At 43.0% G+C, this 19271-nt stretch overlaps 3 protein-coding genes across 4 annotated transcripts; 1 reads left to right on the top strand and 2 right to left on the bottom strand.

The window, feature by feature from the left end:
- Positions 1-80: 80 nt before the first annotated feature.
- On the bottom strand, positions 81-4977 carry ints5 (integrator complex subunit 5). The gene is made up of 4 exons (XM_026329902.1): positions 4753-4977; positions 3875-4127; positions 1352-3328; positions 81-1169 (listed from the first exon to the last, which is right to left on the bottom strand). The coding sequence occupies exons 1-4, from the start codon at positions 4845-4847 to the stop codon at positions 462-464; spliced, it is 3033 nt and encodes a 1010-aa protein (XP_026185687.1). The 5' UTR covers positions 4848-4977; the 3' UTR covers positions 81-461.
- A 528-nt stretch (positions 4978-5505) lies between these two features.
- Positions 5506-8776, top strand: LOC113144144 (phospholipase A and acyltransferase 3-like). 2 transcript variants are annotated; one of them, XM_026329904.1, is made up of 5 exons: positions 5506-5625; positions 6496-6555; positions 6810-6918; positions 7136-7404; positions 7897-8776. In XM_026329904.1, exons 2-5 carry the CDS (start codon positions 6541-6543, stop codon positions 8017-8019), a joined length of 516 nt encoding a protein of 171 aa, XP_026185689.1. In that variant the 5' UTR covers positions 5506-5625; positions 6496-6540; the 3' UTR covers positions 8020-8776. The 2 variants fall into 2 exon arrangements, with proteins under 2 accessions (XP_026185689.1, XP_026185690.1); XM_026329905.1 differs by having other exon boundaries at positions 5577-5625; positions 6505-6555.
- A 55-nt stretch (positions 8777-8831) lies between these two features.
- Positions 8832-18623, bottom strand: scyl1 (SCY1-like, kinase-like 1). Its single transcript, XM_026329903.2, has 18 exons — positions 18441-18623; positions 17852-17992; positions 16158-16280; positions 15806-16032; positions 15475-15565; positions 15095-15250; positions 14643-14801; positions 14307-14414; positions 14091-14204; positions 13844-13999; positions 13545-13733; positions 12821-12896; positions 12444-12638; positions 12157-12302; positions 11900-11989; positions 11416-11730; positions 10951-11029; positions 8832-10670 (listed from the first exon to the last, which is right to left on the bottom strand). Exons 1-18 carry the CDS (start codon positions 18546-18548, stop codon positions 10546-10548), a joined length of 2598 nt encoding a protein of 865 aa, XP_026185688.1. The 5' UTR covers positions 18549-18623; the 3' UTR covers positions 8832-10545.
- Between the last annotated feature and the right edge of the window lie 648 nt (positions 18624-19271).

Genomic DNA, 19271 nt, shown 5'->3' with positions numbered 1-19271 from the left:
ACCTTAAGAGTCATGTGACAATATATTTTAGGATCAACAAAAATGCTCATCTGAAGGACCATTTGAGGACCAAACGAAGATTTATTTTGCAAAGTGGTTGAAACAACAGTGTATTTTAGAACATGTAGAATGTGGAAATGATACAAAACAACCTATAAATGATGTGGCAAAACTAAGTTGTATTTTCTAATTGAACACATTAAGGCTGGAATTTGTAAGAAGCAAAAGCTATATTAAATTAACATATGTGCGTGATGTTGCTCTTGTCCACTTGTATTTATTCCAGAAATAGTTAAGTCCAAAAATATTCTACAAAAGGTAAACACACACGCAAGTACAGTTATACCTATTTGAAACTGAAGTACAGTGACAGCAGCTTTGCAGTCTTTCAGAGCAATCTAACACTGTATTCTGTAGATTTTACAGTCTCTACTTATTCCCTGTCACCTGCTCCTCACAGTTTAGAGCTGGAACCGCCAGCACAAGTGTCCCAGTCTATCAATGTTTTTATGCAGAACACTGTGAATCGGTGCAACGTATCTTGCAACGTCACCATCCCGTGAGAAATCCCTGCAAAACAGGCCTTTCTCTGAGCTGAACACAAACTTCTGGGGCATGGGCCCATTGGCCCTGACGTACTCCCACACGGCCAGGAGCAGCAGCCTCACCTCAAAAGGCATGAGGTGGGGGAATGCTTCATGAACATTGGCCAGCACAGGAGGCAGGAGTTGGCCCTCTCCCATGCAGGACACCAGTAGGCATGTGGCTTGGAGGTGCCATGGGGAGTCTATGGATGACATCTCACGGGATGCCTCCCAGTGGGCCAGCAGAGTGGCCAGGAGGCCTCTGAGCACAGCCGAGCAGTAGCAGAGAGCCGGCCGTCCAGCTGCCACCACCTGGAGCAGAGGAAAGAGCACTGGGTGGGCCTCAAAGCAACGTCTAATGTGGATGTCTCGCTCCACCGTGGTGCGGGCATGCTCTTCTGGGGGCCAGGACAGCTCCCCATTGGCCACATCTGGACAAATGTTTTCCACCAGTGTGACTGCAACAACCTTGGCAGCCTCGGCGTTGATGGGCAATGGCTCATCAGGGTCAGAAGGCGGTTGGGAACCATTGAGACCGGAGGAGCTGCAGCACTGGACTATAACAGCAAGCAGTGTCTGGATGTTCTGCAGAGAGAAGAATATGATGGTGACACACTGATATATTTTCTGCTGCTAAACACAAAATATACATAATTTCAGTATTCAAAATTTATGGGTCACCCACTTAGATACATTTATGTCTTACTGTTTACAGAAAATCCCTAAACCTCATTTTGCTTGAAACTGGGCTGAGTACTGAAACTCACCTGGATGACTCCAGATGGGTCAGGGAGCTTTGTTTCAGTGCGGACCTTCAGCCCTTTGCCAATTACCCCAGCATGAAATACAGACCACACACTGCCAGAAAAGTTCACACTGGTACCAAACCGGCAATTGGTATCAAGCAGGGAGGCTCCAAGGTCAGGGAACACAGAGGGCGAAGACACAGGGGCACCGGACATATCTGCGATCTGCCCTCCAAACAGGTCGGCGTTACCTTTATGGAGTGCTCCCTCAACCAGCTGCTGAACTACTGCTTTGAGAGTGAGGGGAGAGTATGCTGCAAAACGGGACAGGAGCAGAACTGAACAGTTCACTGCCTCACCTGCCTGTCCCCCTTCTCTTCCTTCCTTCCCCCCTTCCCCTCTCCTCTGCAGTGCCAGAAAGAAATGAGTGACAGCAGCACGGGAGAGCAGCAGCAGGTGTGCTGGGGAGGAGGTGCGAGGCAGTGGGCTACAGGACAGCAGGCGCACTGCAGCATGAGATACGGCTGGGTCACCATGGAGAAGGAGGGGCCCAAAGTCATGGAGGTGTCCTGAGACTGCTGAGCCCACCTGCATGGCCATGGAGGATTGAGGCCCAGCAGCTCCTCTTTTCTCTTCATCCTGACTCTGGATGGCTGCAGCCAGGTTAAGCAGCAGCTGCCTCAGTTGCTTGGGCCCCAGGGTGTGCGTATGAATCTCGGCCACGCAGCGACATATAGCGGCAGGAATAAGCCCTGCCATGCAAGAGGAGAGTGTAGTGTGGAGTTGCCAGGCCAGAGCCAGCTCCTCTGGATTGCGGGCCTGAGTGAGTAGCTGGCAGAGGGCCTCAGTTGCCACACTGGGACCCCCGTACACCGACAGCAGACACAGCAGCTGGTGTAGCCAGAGGTGACGCTTCCTCTCCAGTCGTAATGTCTCAGCACAGAGCTCTCCCACATGAGACTGAAGCTCCTCCAAGAAGGGGATGACCCTCTGGGGCTGAGATGAGGCAGAGTGGTGGGGATTTCCTTCGACTCCATCTGAGCGGTTGAAGACCAGTTTGTGGAGATGCAGAAGGAGCATCTGAAGGAGGCGGTCACAACCTTCTCGAACTCCTTCGTGAGGTGCAGGCGTAGGGCCGGAGATGATGACTGATGCTGGGGTTGCTGTGTCTGCCAGAAAACGAAGGACCCGGGCCCCACCTGAAGGGCTCTGGCTAATAAGGTGGACTGCCAGCCCCAGCATGTTATCCAGTTCTTCTCTGGGGAGGCCCTGCAGCAAGGCTTGCAGCTGGAGTAGTACAGGGGGACGTAACAGGTCTACCAGCTCTGCAGACACAGCGCCAAAGAGGTTGGGAGACATTGCAGCCAGCTGAAGCAGAAATGGTATTGCAGCACGCCAGAGTTGAGGGGAACTCTCCCAAGATGTTGATGAGGATGTGGGAGACAGAGGGCTTGATGGAGTCAGGCTTTCCTGGAACATCCTCAGCAGCTCCTTCCTTATACTGTCGGAGTGATGCGCTGCAAGGTGTCCAAGGATTCCCACCACAGAGCCAATCTTGGGCACTCTGCCTCCTTTATCCACCCCCATCACCATTAGTCCTTGATCCTTACTGCCATGAGAGCAGAAGTCCTTGAGGCCACATGCCAAGACTCGGCTGATGATCGTCCCAGGAAAAGCAGAGCCAATGTGAGCCACTACCCAGTCGAAATGTGGGGAGTGCTGAACTGAGGTGTCCAACAGTGCATCCACACAAGCATCAGGGCACCAGGCCAGCATGGCAGCCAAACACTGCGAGTAGGTCTCCATGAGGGACCGAGTGGCAGCACAAGACATCCAGAGCTGCAGAAGCTCATTGAGGCTGCAGGAGTGGGGGGCCACTCTGCGCCCAGCATGCTTGCTACTCAACTGGCCCAATAAGTCCACAGCCCAGGCGGATACCAGAGGAGCCCAGGCCCGAGGGTTGAGGCGGATGAACTCTGACAGCACGCCATGAACCTCCTGCAGACAAACACAGAGAGACTGATCATTTTCTGGGGAATTTCCTCACCATTCTCATATGTTTACAAATTCAGGAAAATATTGTGAGTGAGCGAGATTGGGCAGGTCTATAAAACTGATACAGACGTGTGAGCTTTACAAAAACACCTCAGCTGATTTGACAACTTCAAATGCAAATCTCTTTGTCTTGACACCCTTTCAGAATAAATAATAATACAAATTTAATACAAGGACTACAAAACAATTATGTTCAATATTGATTAATCTGTTATTAGATATTTTCTTGATCATTATCTCCATAAAATGTGGAAAATTATTGGAAAATGACTGTTTGATTTCCTGAAGCCCAACAATCTGAAGTCCAACATTCAGCATATTTGCTTAAAAGATGATTGTGAAGAGTGATCACTGTCATCCAAAAAGTTGCTGATCAATTTTGTTGATCAATTACTTAAACGAAACCACAAAATACTAATTCATGTGAACATAATGAAAATGGCCATCTTCACTTTATGAATTTTAAGATTAGTATGTGTATCTTCATACCTGTATGATGTCCTCTAGGTTGGAGCTCACCCCAGAGCCAGTGTCCCCCTCTGCCTCCAGGTTGTGCAGGAAGGCAGAGACGTGCTCATCGTACACGCCCCTGAGATGCTCCAGCACGGCTCCCCGACAGGCAGGGACGGAGCGCAGCAGCCGCACAGCACAGCGGGCGTGCTCCCTGACGCTGAGCTTCCGGCCTTGAACGGTGTCAATGCCACTGATGAAAGACTTGATCTCCTGTGACAGCTCCTGAGCACTAGACAAGAAGCGTAACTGATTAACTGTCTTGTAAATCATCAAGCAAAAAAAAAAAAACACCCAGTGTATTTGTCTGTATTAAATATTTTTCAGTTTTATATCTCTGTAAACTTAATATTTGGGTTTTTAATGTATATATATGAGTTTTAATTATTTCACTATTATCTGAGACCTTATACAATCGATAGAAAAGTGCACAAACTAAACATTACTCCTTGTTATTCATGAAGCCAGAAAATCCTCACATTCGAGTAGATGAAACAAAAAAACATGTTTGACAGATTTGTTTGATTAATAAAGAAAACATTTAATCACAATTCCGGTTTCTCAGCTAAGCAACTAATCAGTTACTGACTGTTGCAGCTCTAACAAAAAAAACAACATTTTGACTTGAAACAACTTGCCATGGATACAGTCTCTTTATTCTTTCATAAAGTACATGAGTAACTGTAACCCGGACGTGTATTGTCAATGCTGTAACTGTCACACTGTCTCTACAGAAGAGTGTGGCAGCATATAAAAAAGCCTGAGCCCTTAATGTTCGTAGAGTAAACCTAAACAGGAGAGAAAACAGGCAGTGAACCGACTTCCCAGCCTGGAAGTGCTTGTTGTGTGAGCCTCACCTCAGGGCAGTCTGCGGGCTGAGACTGTGTGAGCTCTGCATCGCTTTCAGCGAACTCACGTCAAACACCACAGACATCGCTCGGCCTTGTAACATTAAAGCGTCGCATCAAACCAGCCTCTGCACCGCGGGGCGTCGACGTAAAGTCTCCTGAGAGGTTATTCTGCTTATCTCTGTCCAATTTCAGGACAAAATTACAACGACAGGGCGCTAAAGCGGAAGTTGGGACTTCTTCTTCGATAAAAAAGAACTCACCCCAGCAGCTGGCGACATCTAGTGGTCACTTACCGTATTAATTTGTTCATTTGATTGTTTGTTTATTTATTCATTTAAAATGTTTATTTTTAAGGTAATTTATTTGGCTGCACTTGTTGTCTGCTTCAGTATATATTTTTCACACTGTTTTGGCATTGTCATGTAATAAATTAGGATAAGATAAAGTTGTGTATATACTGGATGGCTATTAATCCACTGGGGTTCAAAAGGTTTAAATGCAAATGTTTTTTAATATATAGAGAAATGTGAGTACATTTTAACCAACTTTTACAGAAATCTGCTAACCATCAACCACTGAAGACCCTTTTATTTATTTCATTTAGTAGAGTAATAGCATCATTCTGCACCGTGATCATCATGATACATAGTTTCGTCTTATTATAATTATTACTATTATTATTATTTTATTTATTTTACAATTACTATTATTATTATTAAAGTCAATATTTGCATTTGCATGATGACTTTTATTGTGAAGGTCCCGGGCTGCTTTGAAAGGCATCAACAATCAGCTGATCACTCCAGCTGAGCGTCGGTGTCGGTGTCGGTGTCGGTGTCGTCTTTGACATTAAAACGACTTGCGGACATTGTGGTTAAGGTAAGCAAAGGGGCCGAGAGTGCATGTACATCGGGTTGATTTTTAATGTGTTCGTGATGTCTCGGTGTTTTCTGGCCGATGTGACCTTAGCGTTAGCTCAACACCGTAAATATGTAACAAATGCAGACAGACTGGTTCAGGCCTGTAGTGCCTGAGCCTGTTTGCTGGAACTTTCAAATTGTGAAGGTATTTTACACTGAATGGGATGGGTACGCTGTTTGACTGTGACATTTAAATGATGGGATTTTTGTTTCTTTTTCTCTTCTCCCCACCTGTGGCAGCCACCAGGTAAACAGCCAAAAAAAAACAACAGAAGAAAAACATTTTGGCACAAATTTACTGTATGAACTCATTTGGTTATTAAACTAAAACTAATGCAGCGGTCCCTTCATTAAGGCTTTTAACTAGAAAAATGTTTATTGAACTTAATTTGTTTCTCGTAGTGTCCACTATGGGGGTGCGGCTTTAAGAAACAGAAACACTGCTCTGTGTGGCGCAGTAAAGTTCACCAGCTGTACCATGCAGAAACAAAAGTGATTATTAGTGAAACTGAAACAGAACTAATGCAGGCACAGAAACGAAAACTGATTGGATGACAAAAATAACCTTTATGGTTTAATCTTCTAAACTTAAACTACATGGGAAGATGAACAGTTACAGTGAAACACTCAATAATTGCTGTCAATGACAAATTAGTCCTGGCTCATACAAATCCATATATGGACTAGAAAGAATTGTAATATTCCTAAAGTGCTGTGCAGCATTCAGGCTTACATGATAAGAAATAAATCAAGAGCAAACATAAAAATGCACAGAATATTCTACCTACATACGTATGTCATGTGTGCATTGCTACCTTCATTGCTGCAGGTGCTGAAGGTTTTCTGGAAAGTAAAGTCTACAGACGAAGAAGCCATGGCCCCGACACTGGTTCGAAAACTATTATTTAATCGAAATATGGAAAACTGTTATTTGTGTTCTGTTTTATCAATTATAGTTTTTTTGTACTGTACAACTTATATAACATGTGCCATTGTGTGCAAAATTAAATTTAAAAGTCTCATCTCTGTGCTAACAAGATTATGTCTGAGAGGTCAGTCAGGTCAAATGTGCTGTAGTTGTTGCTTAAAACAGTCTGTTGATAAATCTTCTTTTTTTTTTTTTCCTGTGCCAACTAATCCAAGTATGATACCAAACCAGAGTGTGGGGACTTAATAGAAATTTTCCGTGGCTCCTATCAGCACTGGGCGCTGTATATTGGCGATGGCTTCGTTGTTCATTTGGCACCACCCTGTGAGTGACCGCGCGCGCACACACACACACAAAACTGTGTGAACAGTCCCAAACTTGAACAAAAATAGCCTTTATCTGACAGTACACCTAAACTCTGACATGTTGATTGTCAGAGAAGAAAATCAGTGTTCAGTGGCAAATTTCATAAGCACAAAAAGTTGAAATATTTAAGGCATAAACTCTCTATCTTCTTTCTGTCATACATTTTCATCCACAGGTGAGTACGCAGGTGCAGGTGTCAACAGTATGATGTCTGTCCTAACTGAGAAGGCTGTGGTGAAGAAAGAAGAACTGTGGGATGTTGTGGGAACCAACCAGTGGAAAATCAACAACAGCCTGGATGAGAAGTACGAGCCCCGTCCAGCTCACGTCATTGTCAAAGAGGCCCATTTGCTGGTGGGCCAGGAGCTGCAGTACTGCGTCTTCAGGGGGAACTGTGAGCACTTTGTCAATGAGCTCCGTTACGGCAAAGCCGAGTCGCGGCAGGTTGGTCAACATATGTTGGTGTTTTACATGCAAGGCGGTGTTTGGACCAGGGGACAGCCAGTGTGAAAAGAGCTGATCATTGCTCATCATGGCTCTTCAGCTCTCTACAACTGAAAAATGTAGCAGAGGGGCTAAAGCAAACGTAAATATCAAAATGCTGTCACAGTGTTGCAAAGTAGTGCAATAGTCCAGACTGGGTTATGAAACAAATGGAAATTGACTCCCCTAATGTAATTGAGAAACTCTGGGCAACTAAAGGGGGAAGAGAGTCTGTAAATGGATACTGTAGAAGAGTTGCGCTACAAACTTTGTCTGACGACATACAAAGATTGATTTTAAAAAGCAAATCAAACGTACATGTTTATCAAGAAAGAAAAATAAGTTCAAAAATGTCCTAATATGTTTGCGTGTGTTTGTAGGTTTTGTAAACAGAGTTTTGAATGGTAAGGAAAACTCTGCTCATTGTATCTCTGCTCACGTCTCCCTCTGCAGGTGCGTAAGGCAGGAGAAGTGGTCATGATGGCAGGTGCGGCTGCAATGGTAGGCCTGGGCATTGTGGCTCTGGCAGGAGCTCTCTTCGGAGGCAACAAAAAACAAAACAAGAACACACAGTGACCGAAATCCTGGGTCACCCGCTCAGCGGCTTGATTAACAGATCACCAGCAAAGCCTAACTCATACTTATTGAGATAAATCTAAATTTCAAGTAACACTACCTAAATTACATACAGCAGAAAATCTGGGTTTTTACCTTGTCTACTCAACTTCACCTCCATGTCTCTCATGACTTCTCTGATTTGAAGCCAGAACAGAGCTGGTTGGTTTAGGATCAAGTCTCTCTTTTCTGTTTTTTTTTTTTTTTTTTTTTAAAAACATTTCTACGACAGCACGGATAAGCACAACAAATTGGATTTAACTGGAATTCCTATAATCAAATTGCCAAGAATAAATATGTAGGTATTTTTTGATTATTACAAGGCTGGGTGGGGGAGGGGCTTTTCTATTAATTAAAACATTACAGGATGAAAAATATAACTTTAGCTCATTACTTATATTTGCTACTTGAATCAAATTAAAAAGCTCTGACATCTAAAGGGTGATTGTTGTTTTCCAATACTTGTATAAGACACCTAATTGGTGTATTTATTAAAAACCAAATAAGCTAATATGATGACACTTTGTATATTTCCCAGGGAAGCTGTGTAATGTCACATTATACCATTTTTGTCTTCCTCTTATTTAATCATTTGTAAATGCTTTAAATAAAGATTAATTTGTGGGAATCTTGATGGTCATTTAACCCAAAACAAAAAAAAAATATACTAAAATAACTAATATCCTCAGGGCAGAAATAATAAATAATGAGAACATTACATTGTGTTGAGAGGTGACTAGTTTGTTTGGGTGCACTCCAAAATAAGCTCCAGCTGATGGGAACTGAGTTTAATGGGCTGTAAAGCAGTTCTTATCACTATGGCTGTTACATAATGATCACTGACACATTTTAAGTACATTGATCTTTTGACCCGAACAATCCCACAACACTGACAGTATCACCAATAATATCTTCATCGACATGACTTGTGGACTTAAGAACTGTGCCTCCTAATAACTGAGGCACTATCTGTTCTGACGTCCAACTGAAGCAAGATACAGGATTTTAGAAATGTTGAGCTAAAACTGTAATGCCATATATTACATTGGAGTTTAAGACAGGATTACTCAGCAGGGGACAATCTAAAACAGTCCTTTAATTTTAAGAAGCACAATCTATATTAGATATTTTTATTGTACAATAGCTCACATGCTACATGACTTGGATTCTCTGTGAAACATTGCTTCCAGCCTTCTTCACACTAATGCAGGATAGTTCCTTACCTGACTGGATAGGTAGCTGATAGCCCTAAACATTACTTCTAATGGTGATGGCTGTTGACTGTGACAGCTGATTTATCTGTAGAGCATTTTGTAAAATACCATATCCAACACAGAGGAGACGTGGGGTCACATTGAAAGATTAGACAAAGACAGAATCTGCTGCTCTAAATCACTGCAGGTCCACTTTTGAAAATTTCAGATTTCTCAAATTTGAGAGTTCTTGGACCCTGAAGAGCAGATCTGCAATTAAATAAAAGGCACAATAAAGTAGTGAAGCTTCTTTACCCAGACCATGCCCATGTGTAAATCTTTACTTCCTCAGATGATCCCACAAGGTTTTAGTGAAATCTGCAGGAGCGCACAGCCAAAAAATAACGTATAGATCTTCAAAATGTCAAACTAAAACTCCTGTGATTTCCTAAACACATTAAACCATTGCACTACACCTTCAATGTGATGGCATTCCATGGCCGAGCTGCCATGTATGTTTCTCATTTACAGATCTCTAACATGTTTCGCTTTACAGGCCAGTTCAGGACAATAAAGTATGTGCAAAGTAAACTCAGTACATTTGTCAATTCTTGTCATGGCCACACAAATACATAAGTGCATGCATGGATTGGTTTTAAGTCTTAAATCTGTGACAGCTGAAGTAAAACATTCATGTCCACTGTGTGTGTGCATGTGTGTGTGTGTGTGTGTGTGCGCGCACTAAAACACTGAATAATACATGTTTGATTCTGAAATTCTGATATATATATATTTCATTTTTTCAAAAATGTGTCTTTTCTTTGTATCATTTAAGACAAGATGTGCCATTTATATACATCTTTACACCTGCAACCTTATCAGTTATGAATTAAAAAAAAAAAAAAAAAAAAAAAACAGGATGTTTTGTCTAAACTCAGGTTTCTGCTGCAGGCAGTGCTGCCTGGTTTTCCCTCCACTCATGTGTCTTTTGTTTCAGCTCTTCCATCCACAACAATGGATTCATAAAGCAACAGGCTGTTGCGTTTTCACCCATCTGCCAGTCCCTTAAAGGCTGAGGGTCATATGCTGTCCAGAGGTAATATTTTACTCTGCTTATCCATCAGACCACCTACACTGCAGTGACAGTTCACAGTATTTTCTTCACCATTAACACTTCTTTCTGGTCCTTCTCATGGGGAATGTTGAACCAACATGCACTGCTCTGCGTCAAGTCATCATGGTCTGTGTTTTTCCCTAACCATCCTCCCCCTCGTCTTTGCAATTTGCTTCCCTGTTAGTCCAACTTGCGTGCGCCCAGTTTGAGAGGACCTTTAGCAGCTTTGCGCTCTGCCCGTTTCGCCTCCAGCTCTTTCCTCCTCTCTTCACGTTTCTTCTTCGACAGTTCAGCCTTGCTGAGACCTTGGCAGTGATAAAGACAGGCAGGTCATTGCACAGGCATACTGTAAGAAACTGAGGCATCTGAATACAGAAGACATTCAACCTGAAGACATAGAAATTACATTACATTACGTTAATGACAGATTCTAATGAGTCACACAGCAGAACACATACGCAGAAGGTCAGATTTTCATTATATGCGACAGTGGGTGAAAATGCAACATGCACCATCTGTTTGTAGCTTATTTGGAGAAACTTGAGGATCTCGTTTCTGATAAGGAAGCCCAGTTGAAAGACTTACCCTGGCTTCCATCCACTGACTCCCAGCTCTCCTCAGCTCCCCAGTCTCCTGTTGCATCAGCACCCCAGGCGTCTCCAGACTGGCAGGAAGAAAACATGAAACACACACACACACAAAGTCACTGAACTGGATCTTCAATTTATTTTTTTTCACTCCATTCTCTAGGGTTCTTATATCTATATTCAGATGTGATAAACTAACACCTCCCTTTCCATCCATTTACCTCTAATCTGATGGTTACTTATATCTGATCACCAACAACATGAATAGCGACACTATGCTGGCTTGGAACAATTTAAACATATAAAACAAATCAATAAGGATGCAGCATTTTCACGTGTATGATTAAGGTTTTCATGGATTTCATAACTTTCAGGATTTACAAGGGACATTCTGCTTCTCTCAAATCTAATCAACCCTGAATGAATCTCCTACGTTTGTCTTTTTGCCTCCCTCCATCCTCACCGTGGACACAGCAGTGCTGGCTGTGTTTCTCTGGGACACACTTGCAAACAGATCGTTCTGACTTGCCCCCTTTGCTGCGCTGCTGTCCCAGTTGTACTCGCTGGTTAAGCGCACCCCTTCAGGCAGGGGGAGGGTTTTATTGAACGAGGTTGTGTCCGCCTCCTCCTCCGCCCAGTCGTTGCCCCAGCCGTCCTCGCCTGCAGAGCTCTGACCCTGGCCTTCCTTCTCGTTGGACCAGCTGTCGTCAGCGTCCCAGCCTGAGCTGCTCCAGTCAGAGCTCTGCTTTTTCACCGCCACAGACGATGACCGGCCCACCTAGACATTGGAGAGATGATAAAATACTGAAATGAAGACTAATTAAAATCTGAATGCTAACTAAGATTTCTTGGACTCCGTACAGACATGGTGGTATTAGCAGTCTTAGAAATTGTAGTATTAGCACTAAAGGTTATTGCGTAACTGATCCTAATTAAAGGACTCTTACTCCTCTGTCACTGGCCTTCTTTTTGGATGATGCCATTCCTGACCAGTCAGTGTTCCAGTCATCTGCCTCAGTGTGAGCTTTTTCTGGATCCTTCAAGGGAAACAGTCAAATGAGGATACTTGAAATTACAATTATGTATCGCCACAATCTAACACACACACACACACACACACACACACACACACACACACACACACACACACGTCTCAGTTGTAATCAGTGACGTTCTTATTTAGAGAAGAGTGGTGAAATCTTGCCTCCAAGCTTCCCCAGTCCTCGTCATCCCAGCGGTCTCCTACTGGCTCATCTTCATTTTCCATCTCTTCAAGGGCCTGTGATTGGTTGGCGTGACCAGAGACACCCTGATGAGTCAGAGAGGCTTGTGGATTTTTATCTTCAGAACCTATGAGAGAAAGAAAAACAATAGATAAGGTTTCAAAGAGCAGGTCTAGGAGATTGTCAAAAAAAATCTCTGGATTTGAATTTCAGAGTGTAAACATCTATCAGTCTGTGACTTTTATCCAATCGAATCTGATAACCCTACCAGTTTCAGGTGCGTCAGTGGGACTTGGAGGGCTGGTGGCATTGGCAGGCCTGCTGCCCTCAGTTGCTGCGCCCCCCTCTGTCCCTGGAGCATTGCGAATTAACTTAGAAGTTAGGGAGGACATGCCAGTCACAGCCCAGCCGGCCCAGCTTGATGAGGCACCTGCAGGCTGTGCAGACGACGCTACATCCTTTTCTGTAGGAAGGACAGGAGAGAATTTAGTTCAGTACTTTCTAACTTCACAACTTCAAAAATGTGTGTACTCTGCTATTAATGTTTGAATCAGTATTTGTTTTCTTTTCTCCAAAATGCAACATGCAGTCATTGGTTTCTTTGCTGAATGAGCAGTGAATGTAGAGGGAAAGATATTAACATACCTATATCAGCCAGCTTGGTGGGGTCTTCTGACACAGTCTCCAGCTTGGAAAGGAAACTCTTGATGGCTTTAAATGCCTGACACAGAGAAAGGTAGGAGCACATTCCAGAGATGAAAACAATCTTAAGAGATTAAACATCAGTAAACAAGACTAAATAAGCAGGAAACAGATGATAAATCTTGAGTAAAAACAACTAGTATCACAAGCAAAATCGACTCTAAAGCTGATCATTGTCTTCCTTGTTCCATCCATCCATTTCAATCTTTCTGAAATCGTCAATAGTACAGTGTTTAAACCTTACCAATGGGGTCATGAGCCTGTATTGACCAGCGTACTGTTCGTAGCTAGACATATTGTATTGATATGCTGTCAAGGCACTGATCAAAGCTTGTTCAACTTTTGCACTTAGAAACTGCCACTATCTTCTATTAAATAATCAACTAACTAGAAGCTGTGGTTTAAGCGACCAGGCACCACTGTGCTCACTTATTCTGCTCATATATACGACAGTAGCAACTACTCCTTATATAACAATCAACCTCAGAATCCCACAGAGGCAAAAATGTTTTCCTTCTGGCCTTATTCTGCAGCTCAGAGCAAACAACATGCCAGATGTGTCGAGTGCAATGAGGTAATACATAAGAACACATATATCCCATTACTGACTTCAGTCAAGCATCAAAACCATAAGAAACATCATGTATCCACAAATGTTTATCAGTACCTGGTCCCTGACACTCTTATCAGGGTCAACAGTGATGGTACAGAGAGTGGGCAGGATGCGGGCAGCAATCTCCGTTACGCTGTAGTAATTGTGTGTAGCTGCGAAGCCGAGCACACCAGCGGATCGTGAAGCTGGGAAAGGGTCTTTAGTGGCTCGTGAGAAGGCAGAAATCAGAACTCGCTGTCGAGTCTGTGAATAGAAATAGAACCAAATTCTTCCATTCAAACTGATTCTTTAAATTAACTTCGCCATAAATCAATTACGTGCAGCACTATATTGTGTATTTGTGTGTTTGTTACCCCTGCGTTGAGGTAGGAGGCGATCTTGCCCAGGCAGACTGTGGTGTTGCACCGGATTGGGCCTTGTTCGTCTCTGGCCTGCAGCCGGGCGAAGTGACGCATCAGCTCCTGGTTCAGGTTGGTCTCGTTCAGCTTGGGGGCCATTAGCAACATGGACTAGAGTGGGGGAGAAGGGTTATAGCTACAGCAAGCTGGCAATATGGAATACAGAGTTATATGTAAGAACACCTCTAAACTTCCAAACTACCTTAACAGTCTGTTCTCTAATAGCAGGGTTGGTGTCTGTGAAGCCGTGAACAACGTGAGGGAAAATCTGGGAGTTGACCGCGGCCTCGTTCAGATACTGAATAAACTGCTCCATCTGAGACAGAGAAGAAGCAATGTCAGATCTGCAGCACAAATTTGTAAAAAATAGAAGATGAAATAACTTTTTTTTTTAAAGTAGTAGAGTGCTGAGTGGTACCTGCTGCAAAAGTCGTATCCGCATAGCTCGGTCTGTGGAGGAAAACATCTTCACGATAACAGGGATGATCTTCTGCTGGTACTCTTCTGCTGACAGGAACTTCCCCACCTGGCAGATAGACAGAAAAACTGAAATCAGAGGGATTCAAAATCTGTGGGTAGAGGTGCAACGCCCAAATGGAGCCAGACATGAGGCATTAAAATAATAACATACAATCACATTTTTATGTATAACCATGTCTTACTTTGACTTTGAAAATGGTTTTGGTAATGTTTTTAAGGGGGAAATGATCAGAGATGCTTGGAGATACAGTTTCCCAGGGATGTAAGGACACACCTTGAAGAGCGGCGTGAGGACGACAGCACCTGCATTGCCAAACTCAAAGGCGGTGAGCAGCTGAGGCAGGACCTTGTGTTTACAGAAGTCTTCAGGGAATGAGTCCAGATTGTCACTCAGATCCTGGAAGAACTGCTGCTTCTCGGCTGGCTCCTTGATCTAGACCAGCCCATTTTAGGGAGAAACCTTAAATTCTACTGTTACATATTGTATTATACACCATAATAATGTATAATGCTGTAACATTACGACTTGGGTTTCTCAGTTACTAAAGGGTCTATGAAACACAGTTCACCAAATTAAAACATCTACACGCAGAACAGTTCCACAATACCTGAGGTTTATATCTCAACACTTTAATCTTTGGGCTGTGACTAGTGGAACTTTATTGCAGCTCTAATACAAACAACATTGTTATATGTGATCAACTGTATGTGTGTGAGTCTGTGCACCTGTATCTCCTCCAGGAAAAGGTTGCTGTCCACAAAGCTGTTGCTGAGGAATCCCCCAGGGTTTCTACAGTTTTGCAGAAAGCGGGCTGGGTTCGGTCGGGCCCTGGGGTTGGCTCCCACCAGCTCACAGTAATTAGGGATCAGGGCTTTAGGGATCTGTGGGCACAGAGAGGAAAGCACCATTTCTCCATGTCACATACCAAAATTTACTGTAGCTAAACCTGAAATGTAAGTGTAGGTTAAGTTCCTTGTTAGAAAGCAACTTGGCAAGAACAGAAGAATTCACCAAATTTCATTTGACAATAGTTCTTTGTTAATTTGGTGAAAATCAAGCTATTTATTGCAAAGTAAATAATAATCTGTCAGTTAGGGAGACATACCTTTCCCAGAGAACGCAGGGAGGAAGTGCGAGGTAATGGTCCATTGAACACCTCCCAGATCAAGCAGCCTAGTCGCCACACCTCCCCTGCCCTGCTCCAAATATACATACAGTTCACTACAAGGTTTTTACAAAAAAAAACTAAACATTAACCAGGGTGAGGTTTAATATCATCATCACTTAGGTATCTGAGTCCTATTATGAACCTTATGTCATTTCTGCACTTCCTCCAAAATCTACTGTTGCTCCAGTTTTCTTCCTGTATAACATACTATGATATTTCTGACTGATATGATATTTCTGAGTTTACGTTCTTGACATCTGCCTCTCACCATTTCTCTCCACCACTGTTGGGCGTCTCTGGTGGGTCATATTTCTCCATGTCTGGATAAACAGTCTTTGGTGCAGGGAGTGAGACTCCGCTTGGGTCACCCTGCTCAGGAACCACATGTTCAAGGCCCCCGAGCTTCCACTCTCCAGCTCGATCCACAAAAACAGCCCATACACCCAGGTTGTTATGGAGCAAGTGGCAGTCGTTGATCAGAAAACTCAGAGCTTTCTGGAGGAGGCCAAGAACACAAGTTGAGTAAAGGGTTAGACAGTGACAGAAGTCTTATAGCTGACAGAAAAGGCATACATTTGGCTTCCTTCAAAGTATCAGATGTAACAGTGTCATGCCCTTACCACTATCTGGTGCAGTCCCCAGGAGACCTCCAGTTCCCCAGCTCCACCTCTGTCTGCCTGGGCCTTTAGATGGACTGCCAGGGGGGTCACCTGCTCTGTGACTAGGTACAGACTCTTCTCTGTCTGTAACAACCAGAAAACTTGGACTACTATTCTGTTGCTATTTTTTTTCTATGAAAGTGTATTATTTGAGCACAGATTTCTAATGAAAAGGAAAAAAACAATACTGAATCATTACCAGGACTTGGTCAGCTATAGCAAATCAAAAAACAATGCAACTTTGTCCAGACAGAGACATTTAATGCTGGTTAAAGCTAAAAGAACTGGGGAAATGCCCAGTCCCTGGTCGGTTTCAGGCAGTGTGATCAGTTGTAAGTGTTATCAGAATTATTATAAATATGCAACCAACAAACAAAGTGTAACACAAGTAATGAACAAGACATTGCTAGTAGTATGTTTCCCTTGTTATTTGTAATTTTAAGCTGATTCTACTCAGGGGCGATTGTAGTATCAGACTTTTAGGGGTGCTCAGCCCTGAAGGAGATAGTGTCATTTATACAGGGCCTCTCTCCCAGGGGTCTATCTGATGACTAGAACCTGCTCTCTCCCCCTGTCTCCATCCCTGTCCTCCCCTCTCCTTCTTTGTGTTATCAACCAAAGAGCAAACCTAACACCCAGCCACATAATCTAATAAGTGGTGCGAATTGATCCATATTGATTTATAAGATTATTCTAATTGAATACTGGGTTGCTATGAGCAATGCACTTGGTAATGTCATTTCCTCACCTGAACCTGGTTGTTTTCTTTGGAAAAAAATGTATATCCATCTATGGAAGAACAGATTTCCAGTTATTGAGGGTTTATGAGGGTAATGCCTGGATTCAATGATAATTACAGGTTTATAAATACTACATGCTATTGCAGTTTGATAGCACTTACAGTAAAATAATAAAGTGCATCAGTTACAATAGCTCATTAGCTGGCAGGTGCACAGCTAAGTCAGGTAACGTTGTTTGACAATATTCACACCAAGGAGCTGTAACCACACACTTTCTAGGTCACACTAATAATGAACCAGAACAGGCAGCGACTGTGTTTGAAATCCACCACTAACTTCTTATTCTACGTTGCTTTTACATGCCCGGCAGATTACGAAACAAGTTCACAAAATTAACATTTTTGCGAAATCGGACATTAGCTAATAACAGGCCTAATGATCAATAATTATCTGTATTTTTGGGGGGGAGTGGGGGTGGTGGTGGGGTACTGAGATGCAATTTAGCACCACTAAAAAGGGTCTAAAATCGCCCCTGATTCTACTTAAAAGTCACATTATAGATGCTTGAAGTACAAGTGTAAAATATACTAATATTACAACACAACTTGTCTAACAGTTGTGGTATCAATATCTACAGTGTCATATCATTTATCATTTAATTATATTAATTTTAAAGCAACAAAAAGAATGAAAAAAATAGTGTAAGACTCAGTTGACATTATGCATTACACTGCTCACTATTGTTCAAAAACCTACGATGTGATATATTCACACTCACCTCTACCTGAACGTAAACATGCAGGAAAAAAAAGCAGATGGTGGAGATGAGACAACATTTCACTAAACAAGCTCAAAGACATTAGGGACAATGACGGCGTGTCTAGAGCTGATGACAGCAGATGCAAATAAACACACCTCTAATCCGTCCACATAGGCCAGGATGTTAGGGTGACGCAGGGTCTTCATCCGCTTGAAGGCAGCCTTGGCCAGCTGGGTCTGCTGCTCCGTGCCCTGTGCCACCTCGTACACAAACACGGACACCGGCTCCCCGCTGGTCTGAGGGGACAGGTAGTGGAGGACCACGTTAAAAAAAAATTACCACAATAAAGGTGGGTGTTGTGTGTTTATGTGTCAAATCAGAGACAGTGAAATCACTCGGGCTGTGTGACTGTAATATCATCGAGGAGAGAAAAAGACGTTGTCACAGTGATTGAACACGGGTGTGATTATTATAACTGTTCGGGTGACGTGGCGAGAAATACGTGTCTGCGTAAACAAAGCCCGAGCCGAAAATGAAATGACAGGAAGAAAATAGAAATAAAATATAAATCAGAGCTCACATCAGTTCTGCAAGGAAGACCCCAAATATGCTGACAAGCCTGACATGTAACAACACCAGAGTAACATCGGACATCGTGTCTAGAGGCCAAATCAACGCAGAAACCAGACAGGCCTTTATGACGAGCTAATGCTAACCGTTAGCCGGGCATCGAGCCGCTTTTACCTTTCGCTTCCCCCGGTGTAGAGTCCATATTCCAGACTTTTCTTGGGTGTCTGGTAGAATTTCATAAGCGAAGTCTTTAACTGGATCCCTAGCGAAAAAGGACCACATCTCCTCTTTCACCCACGCCTCATCAAACACACACACACAGCGACAGCACTAAAACAAACTTCCAGGAGAGGCTAGCTAGCACAAAGCACGGATGTAAAATGGCTCCGTGGGAACTTTGTTTCCGCACGTTGGTTCCGCAATAGGTTGATGTCAGTGTTCAGAACTAGCGGCAGTGGCAAAACTTTAGAATAAGTCCCGTCTAATGTAGTTCAAGTCAGAACCTGGGGATTTTTTAATTTTTATTTTTTGGTGAAACAATTGATTGATGATGAAAACCACACGAACAGGATTTTTCTTTGTAACAATGCCAATTGGTATTTCTGAAGAAAATAAATTGTACACCACATGGAAGTTCAAGTCAATCTCAAAGGAAATTTTATGTAAATTATGAATTATCAGATGATTTATTGACATGGCTAAGCGGGCAACAGGTAGCAAAGACAATTAACTCGGTTTGTGGTGATTTGCTTAAAGATTTCTCTTGGACTATGCACTACTAAAAATATTTCAGGCTTTTAAGTATGTACTTCAAACTCTCTCAGACTGATGAAGCCACTTGGATGGGTGGCAAAACGTTTCATCTTTAAAGAGCAGAAAGTCCAGTTGCCATGACTCAACCTCTAGTTAAACTTAAAGAAAGAGATCTTTGTTTTGCCCCACTGTCCTTTAGTGGGTTAATTCAGTCATGCTCTGTGTGACACCTCTGAAATTATTTAACATGCA

The sequence above is a fragment of the Mastacembelus armatus genome, chromosome 10, assembly GCF_900324485.2.
Source record: "Mastacembelus armatus chromosome 10, fMasArm1.2, whole genome shotgun sequence".
Classification (NCBI taxonomy): domain Eukaryota; kingdom Metazoa; phylum Chordata; class Actinopteri; order Synbranchiformes; family Mastacembelidae; genus Mastacembelus; species Mastacembelus armatus.
The sequence above is the reverse complement of the archived record's forward strand: the minus strand, read 5'-3'. Positions and strand labels throughout refer to the sequence as shown.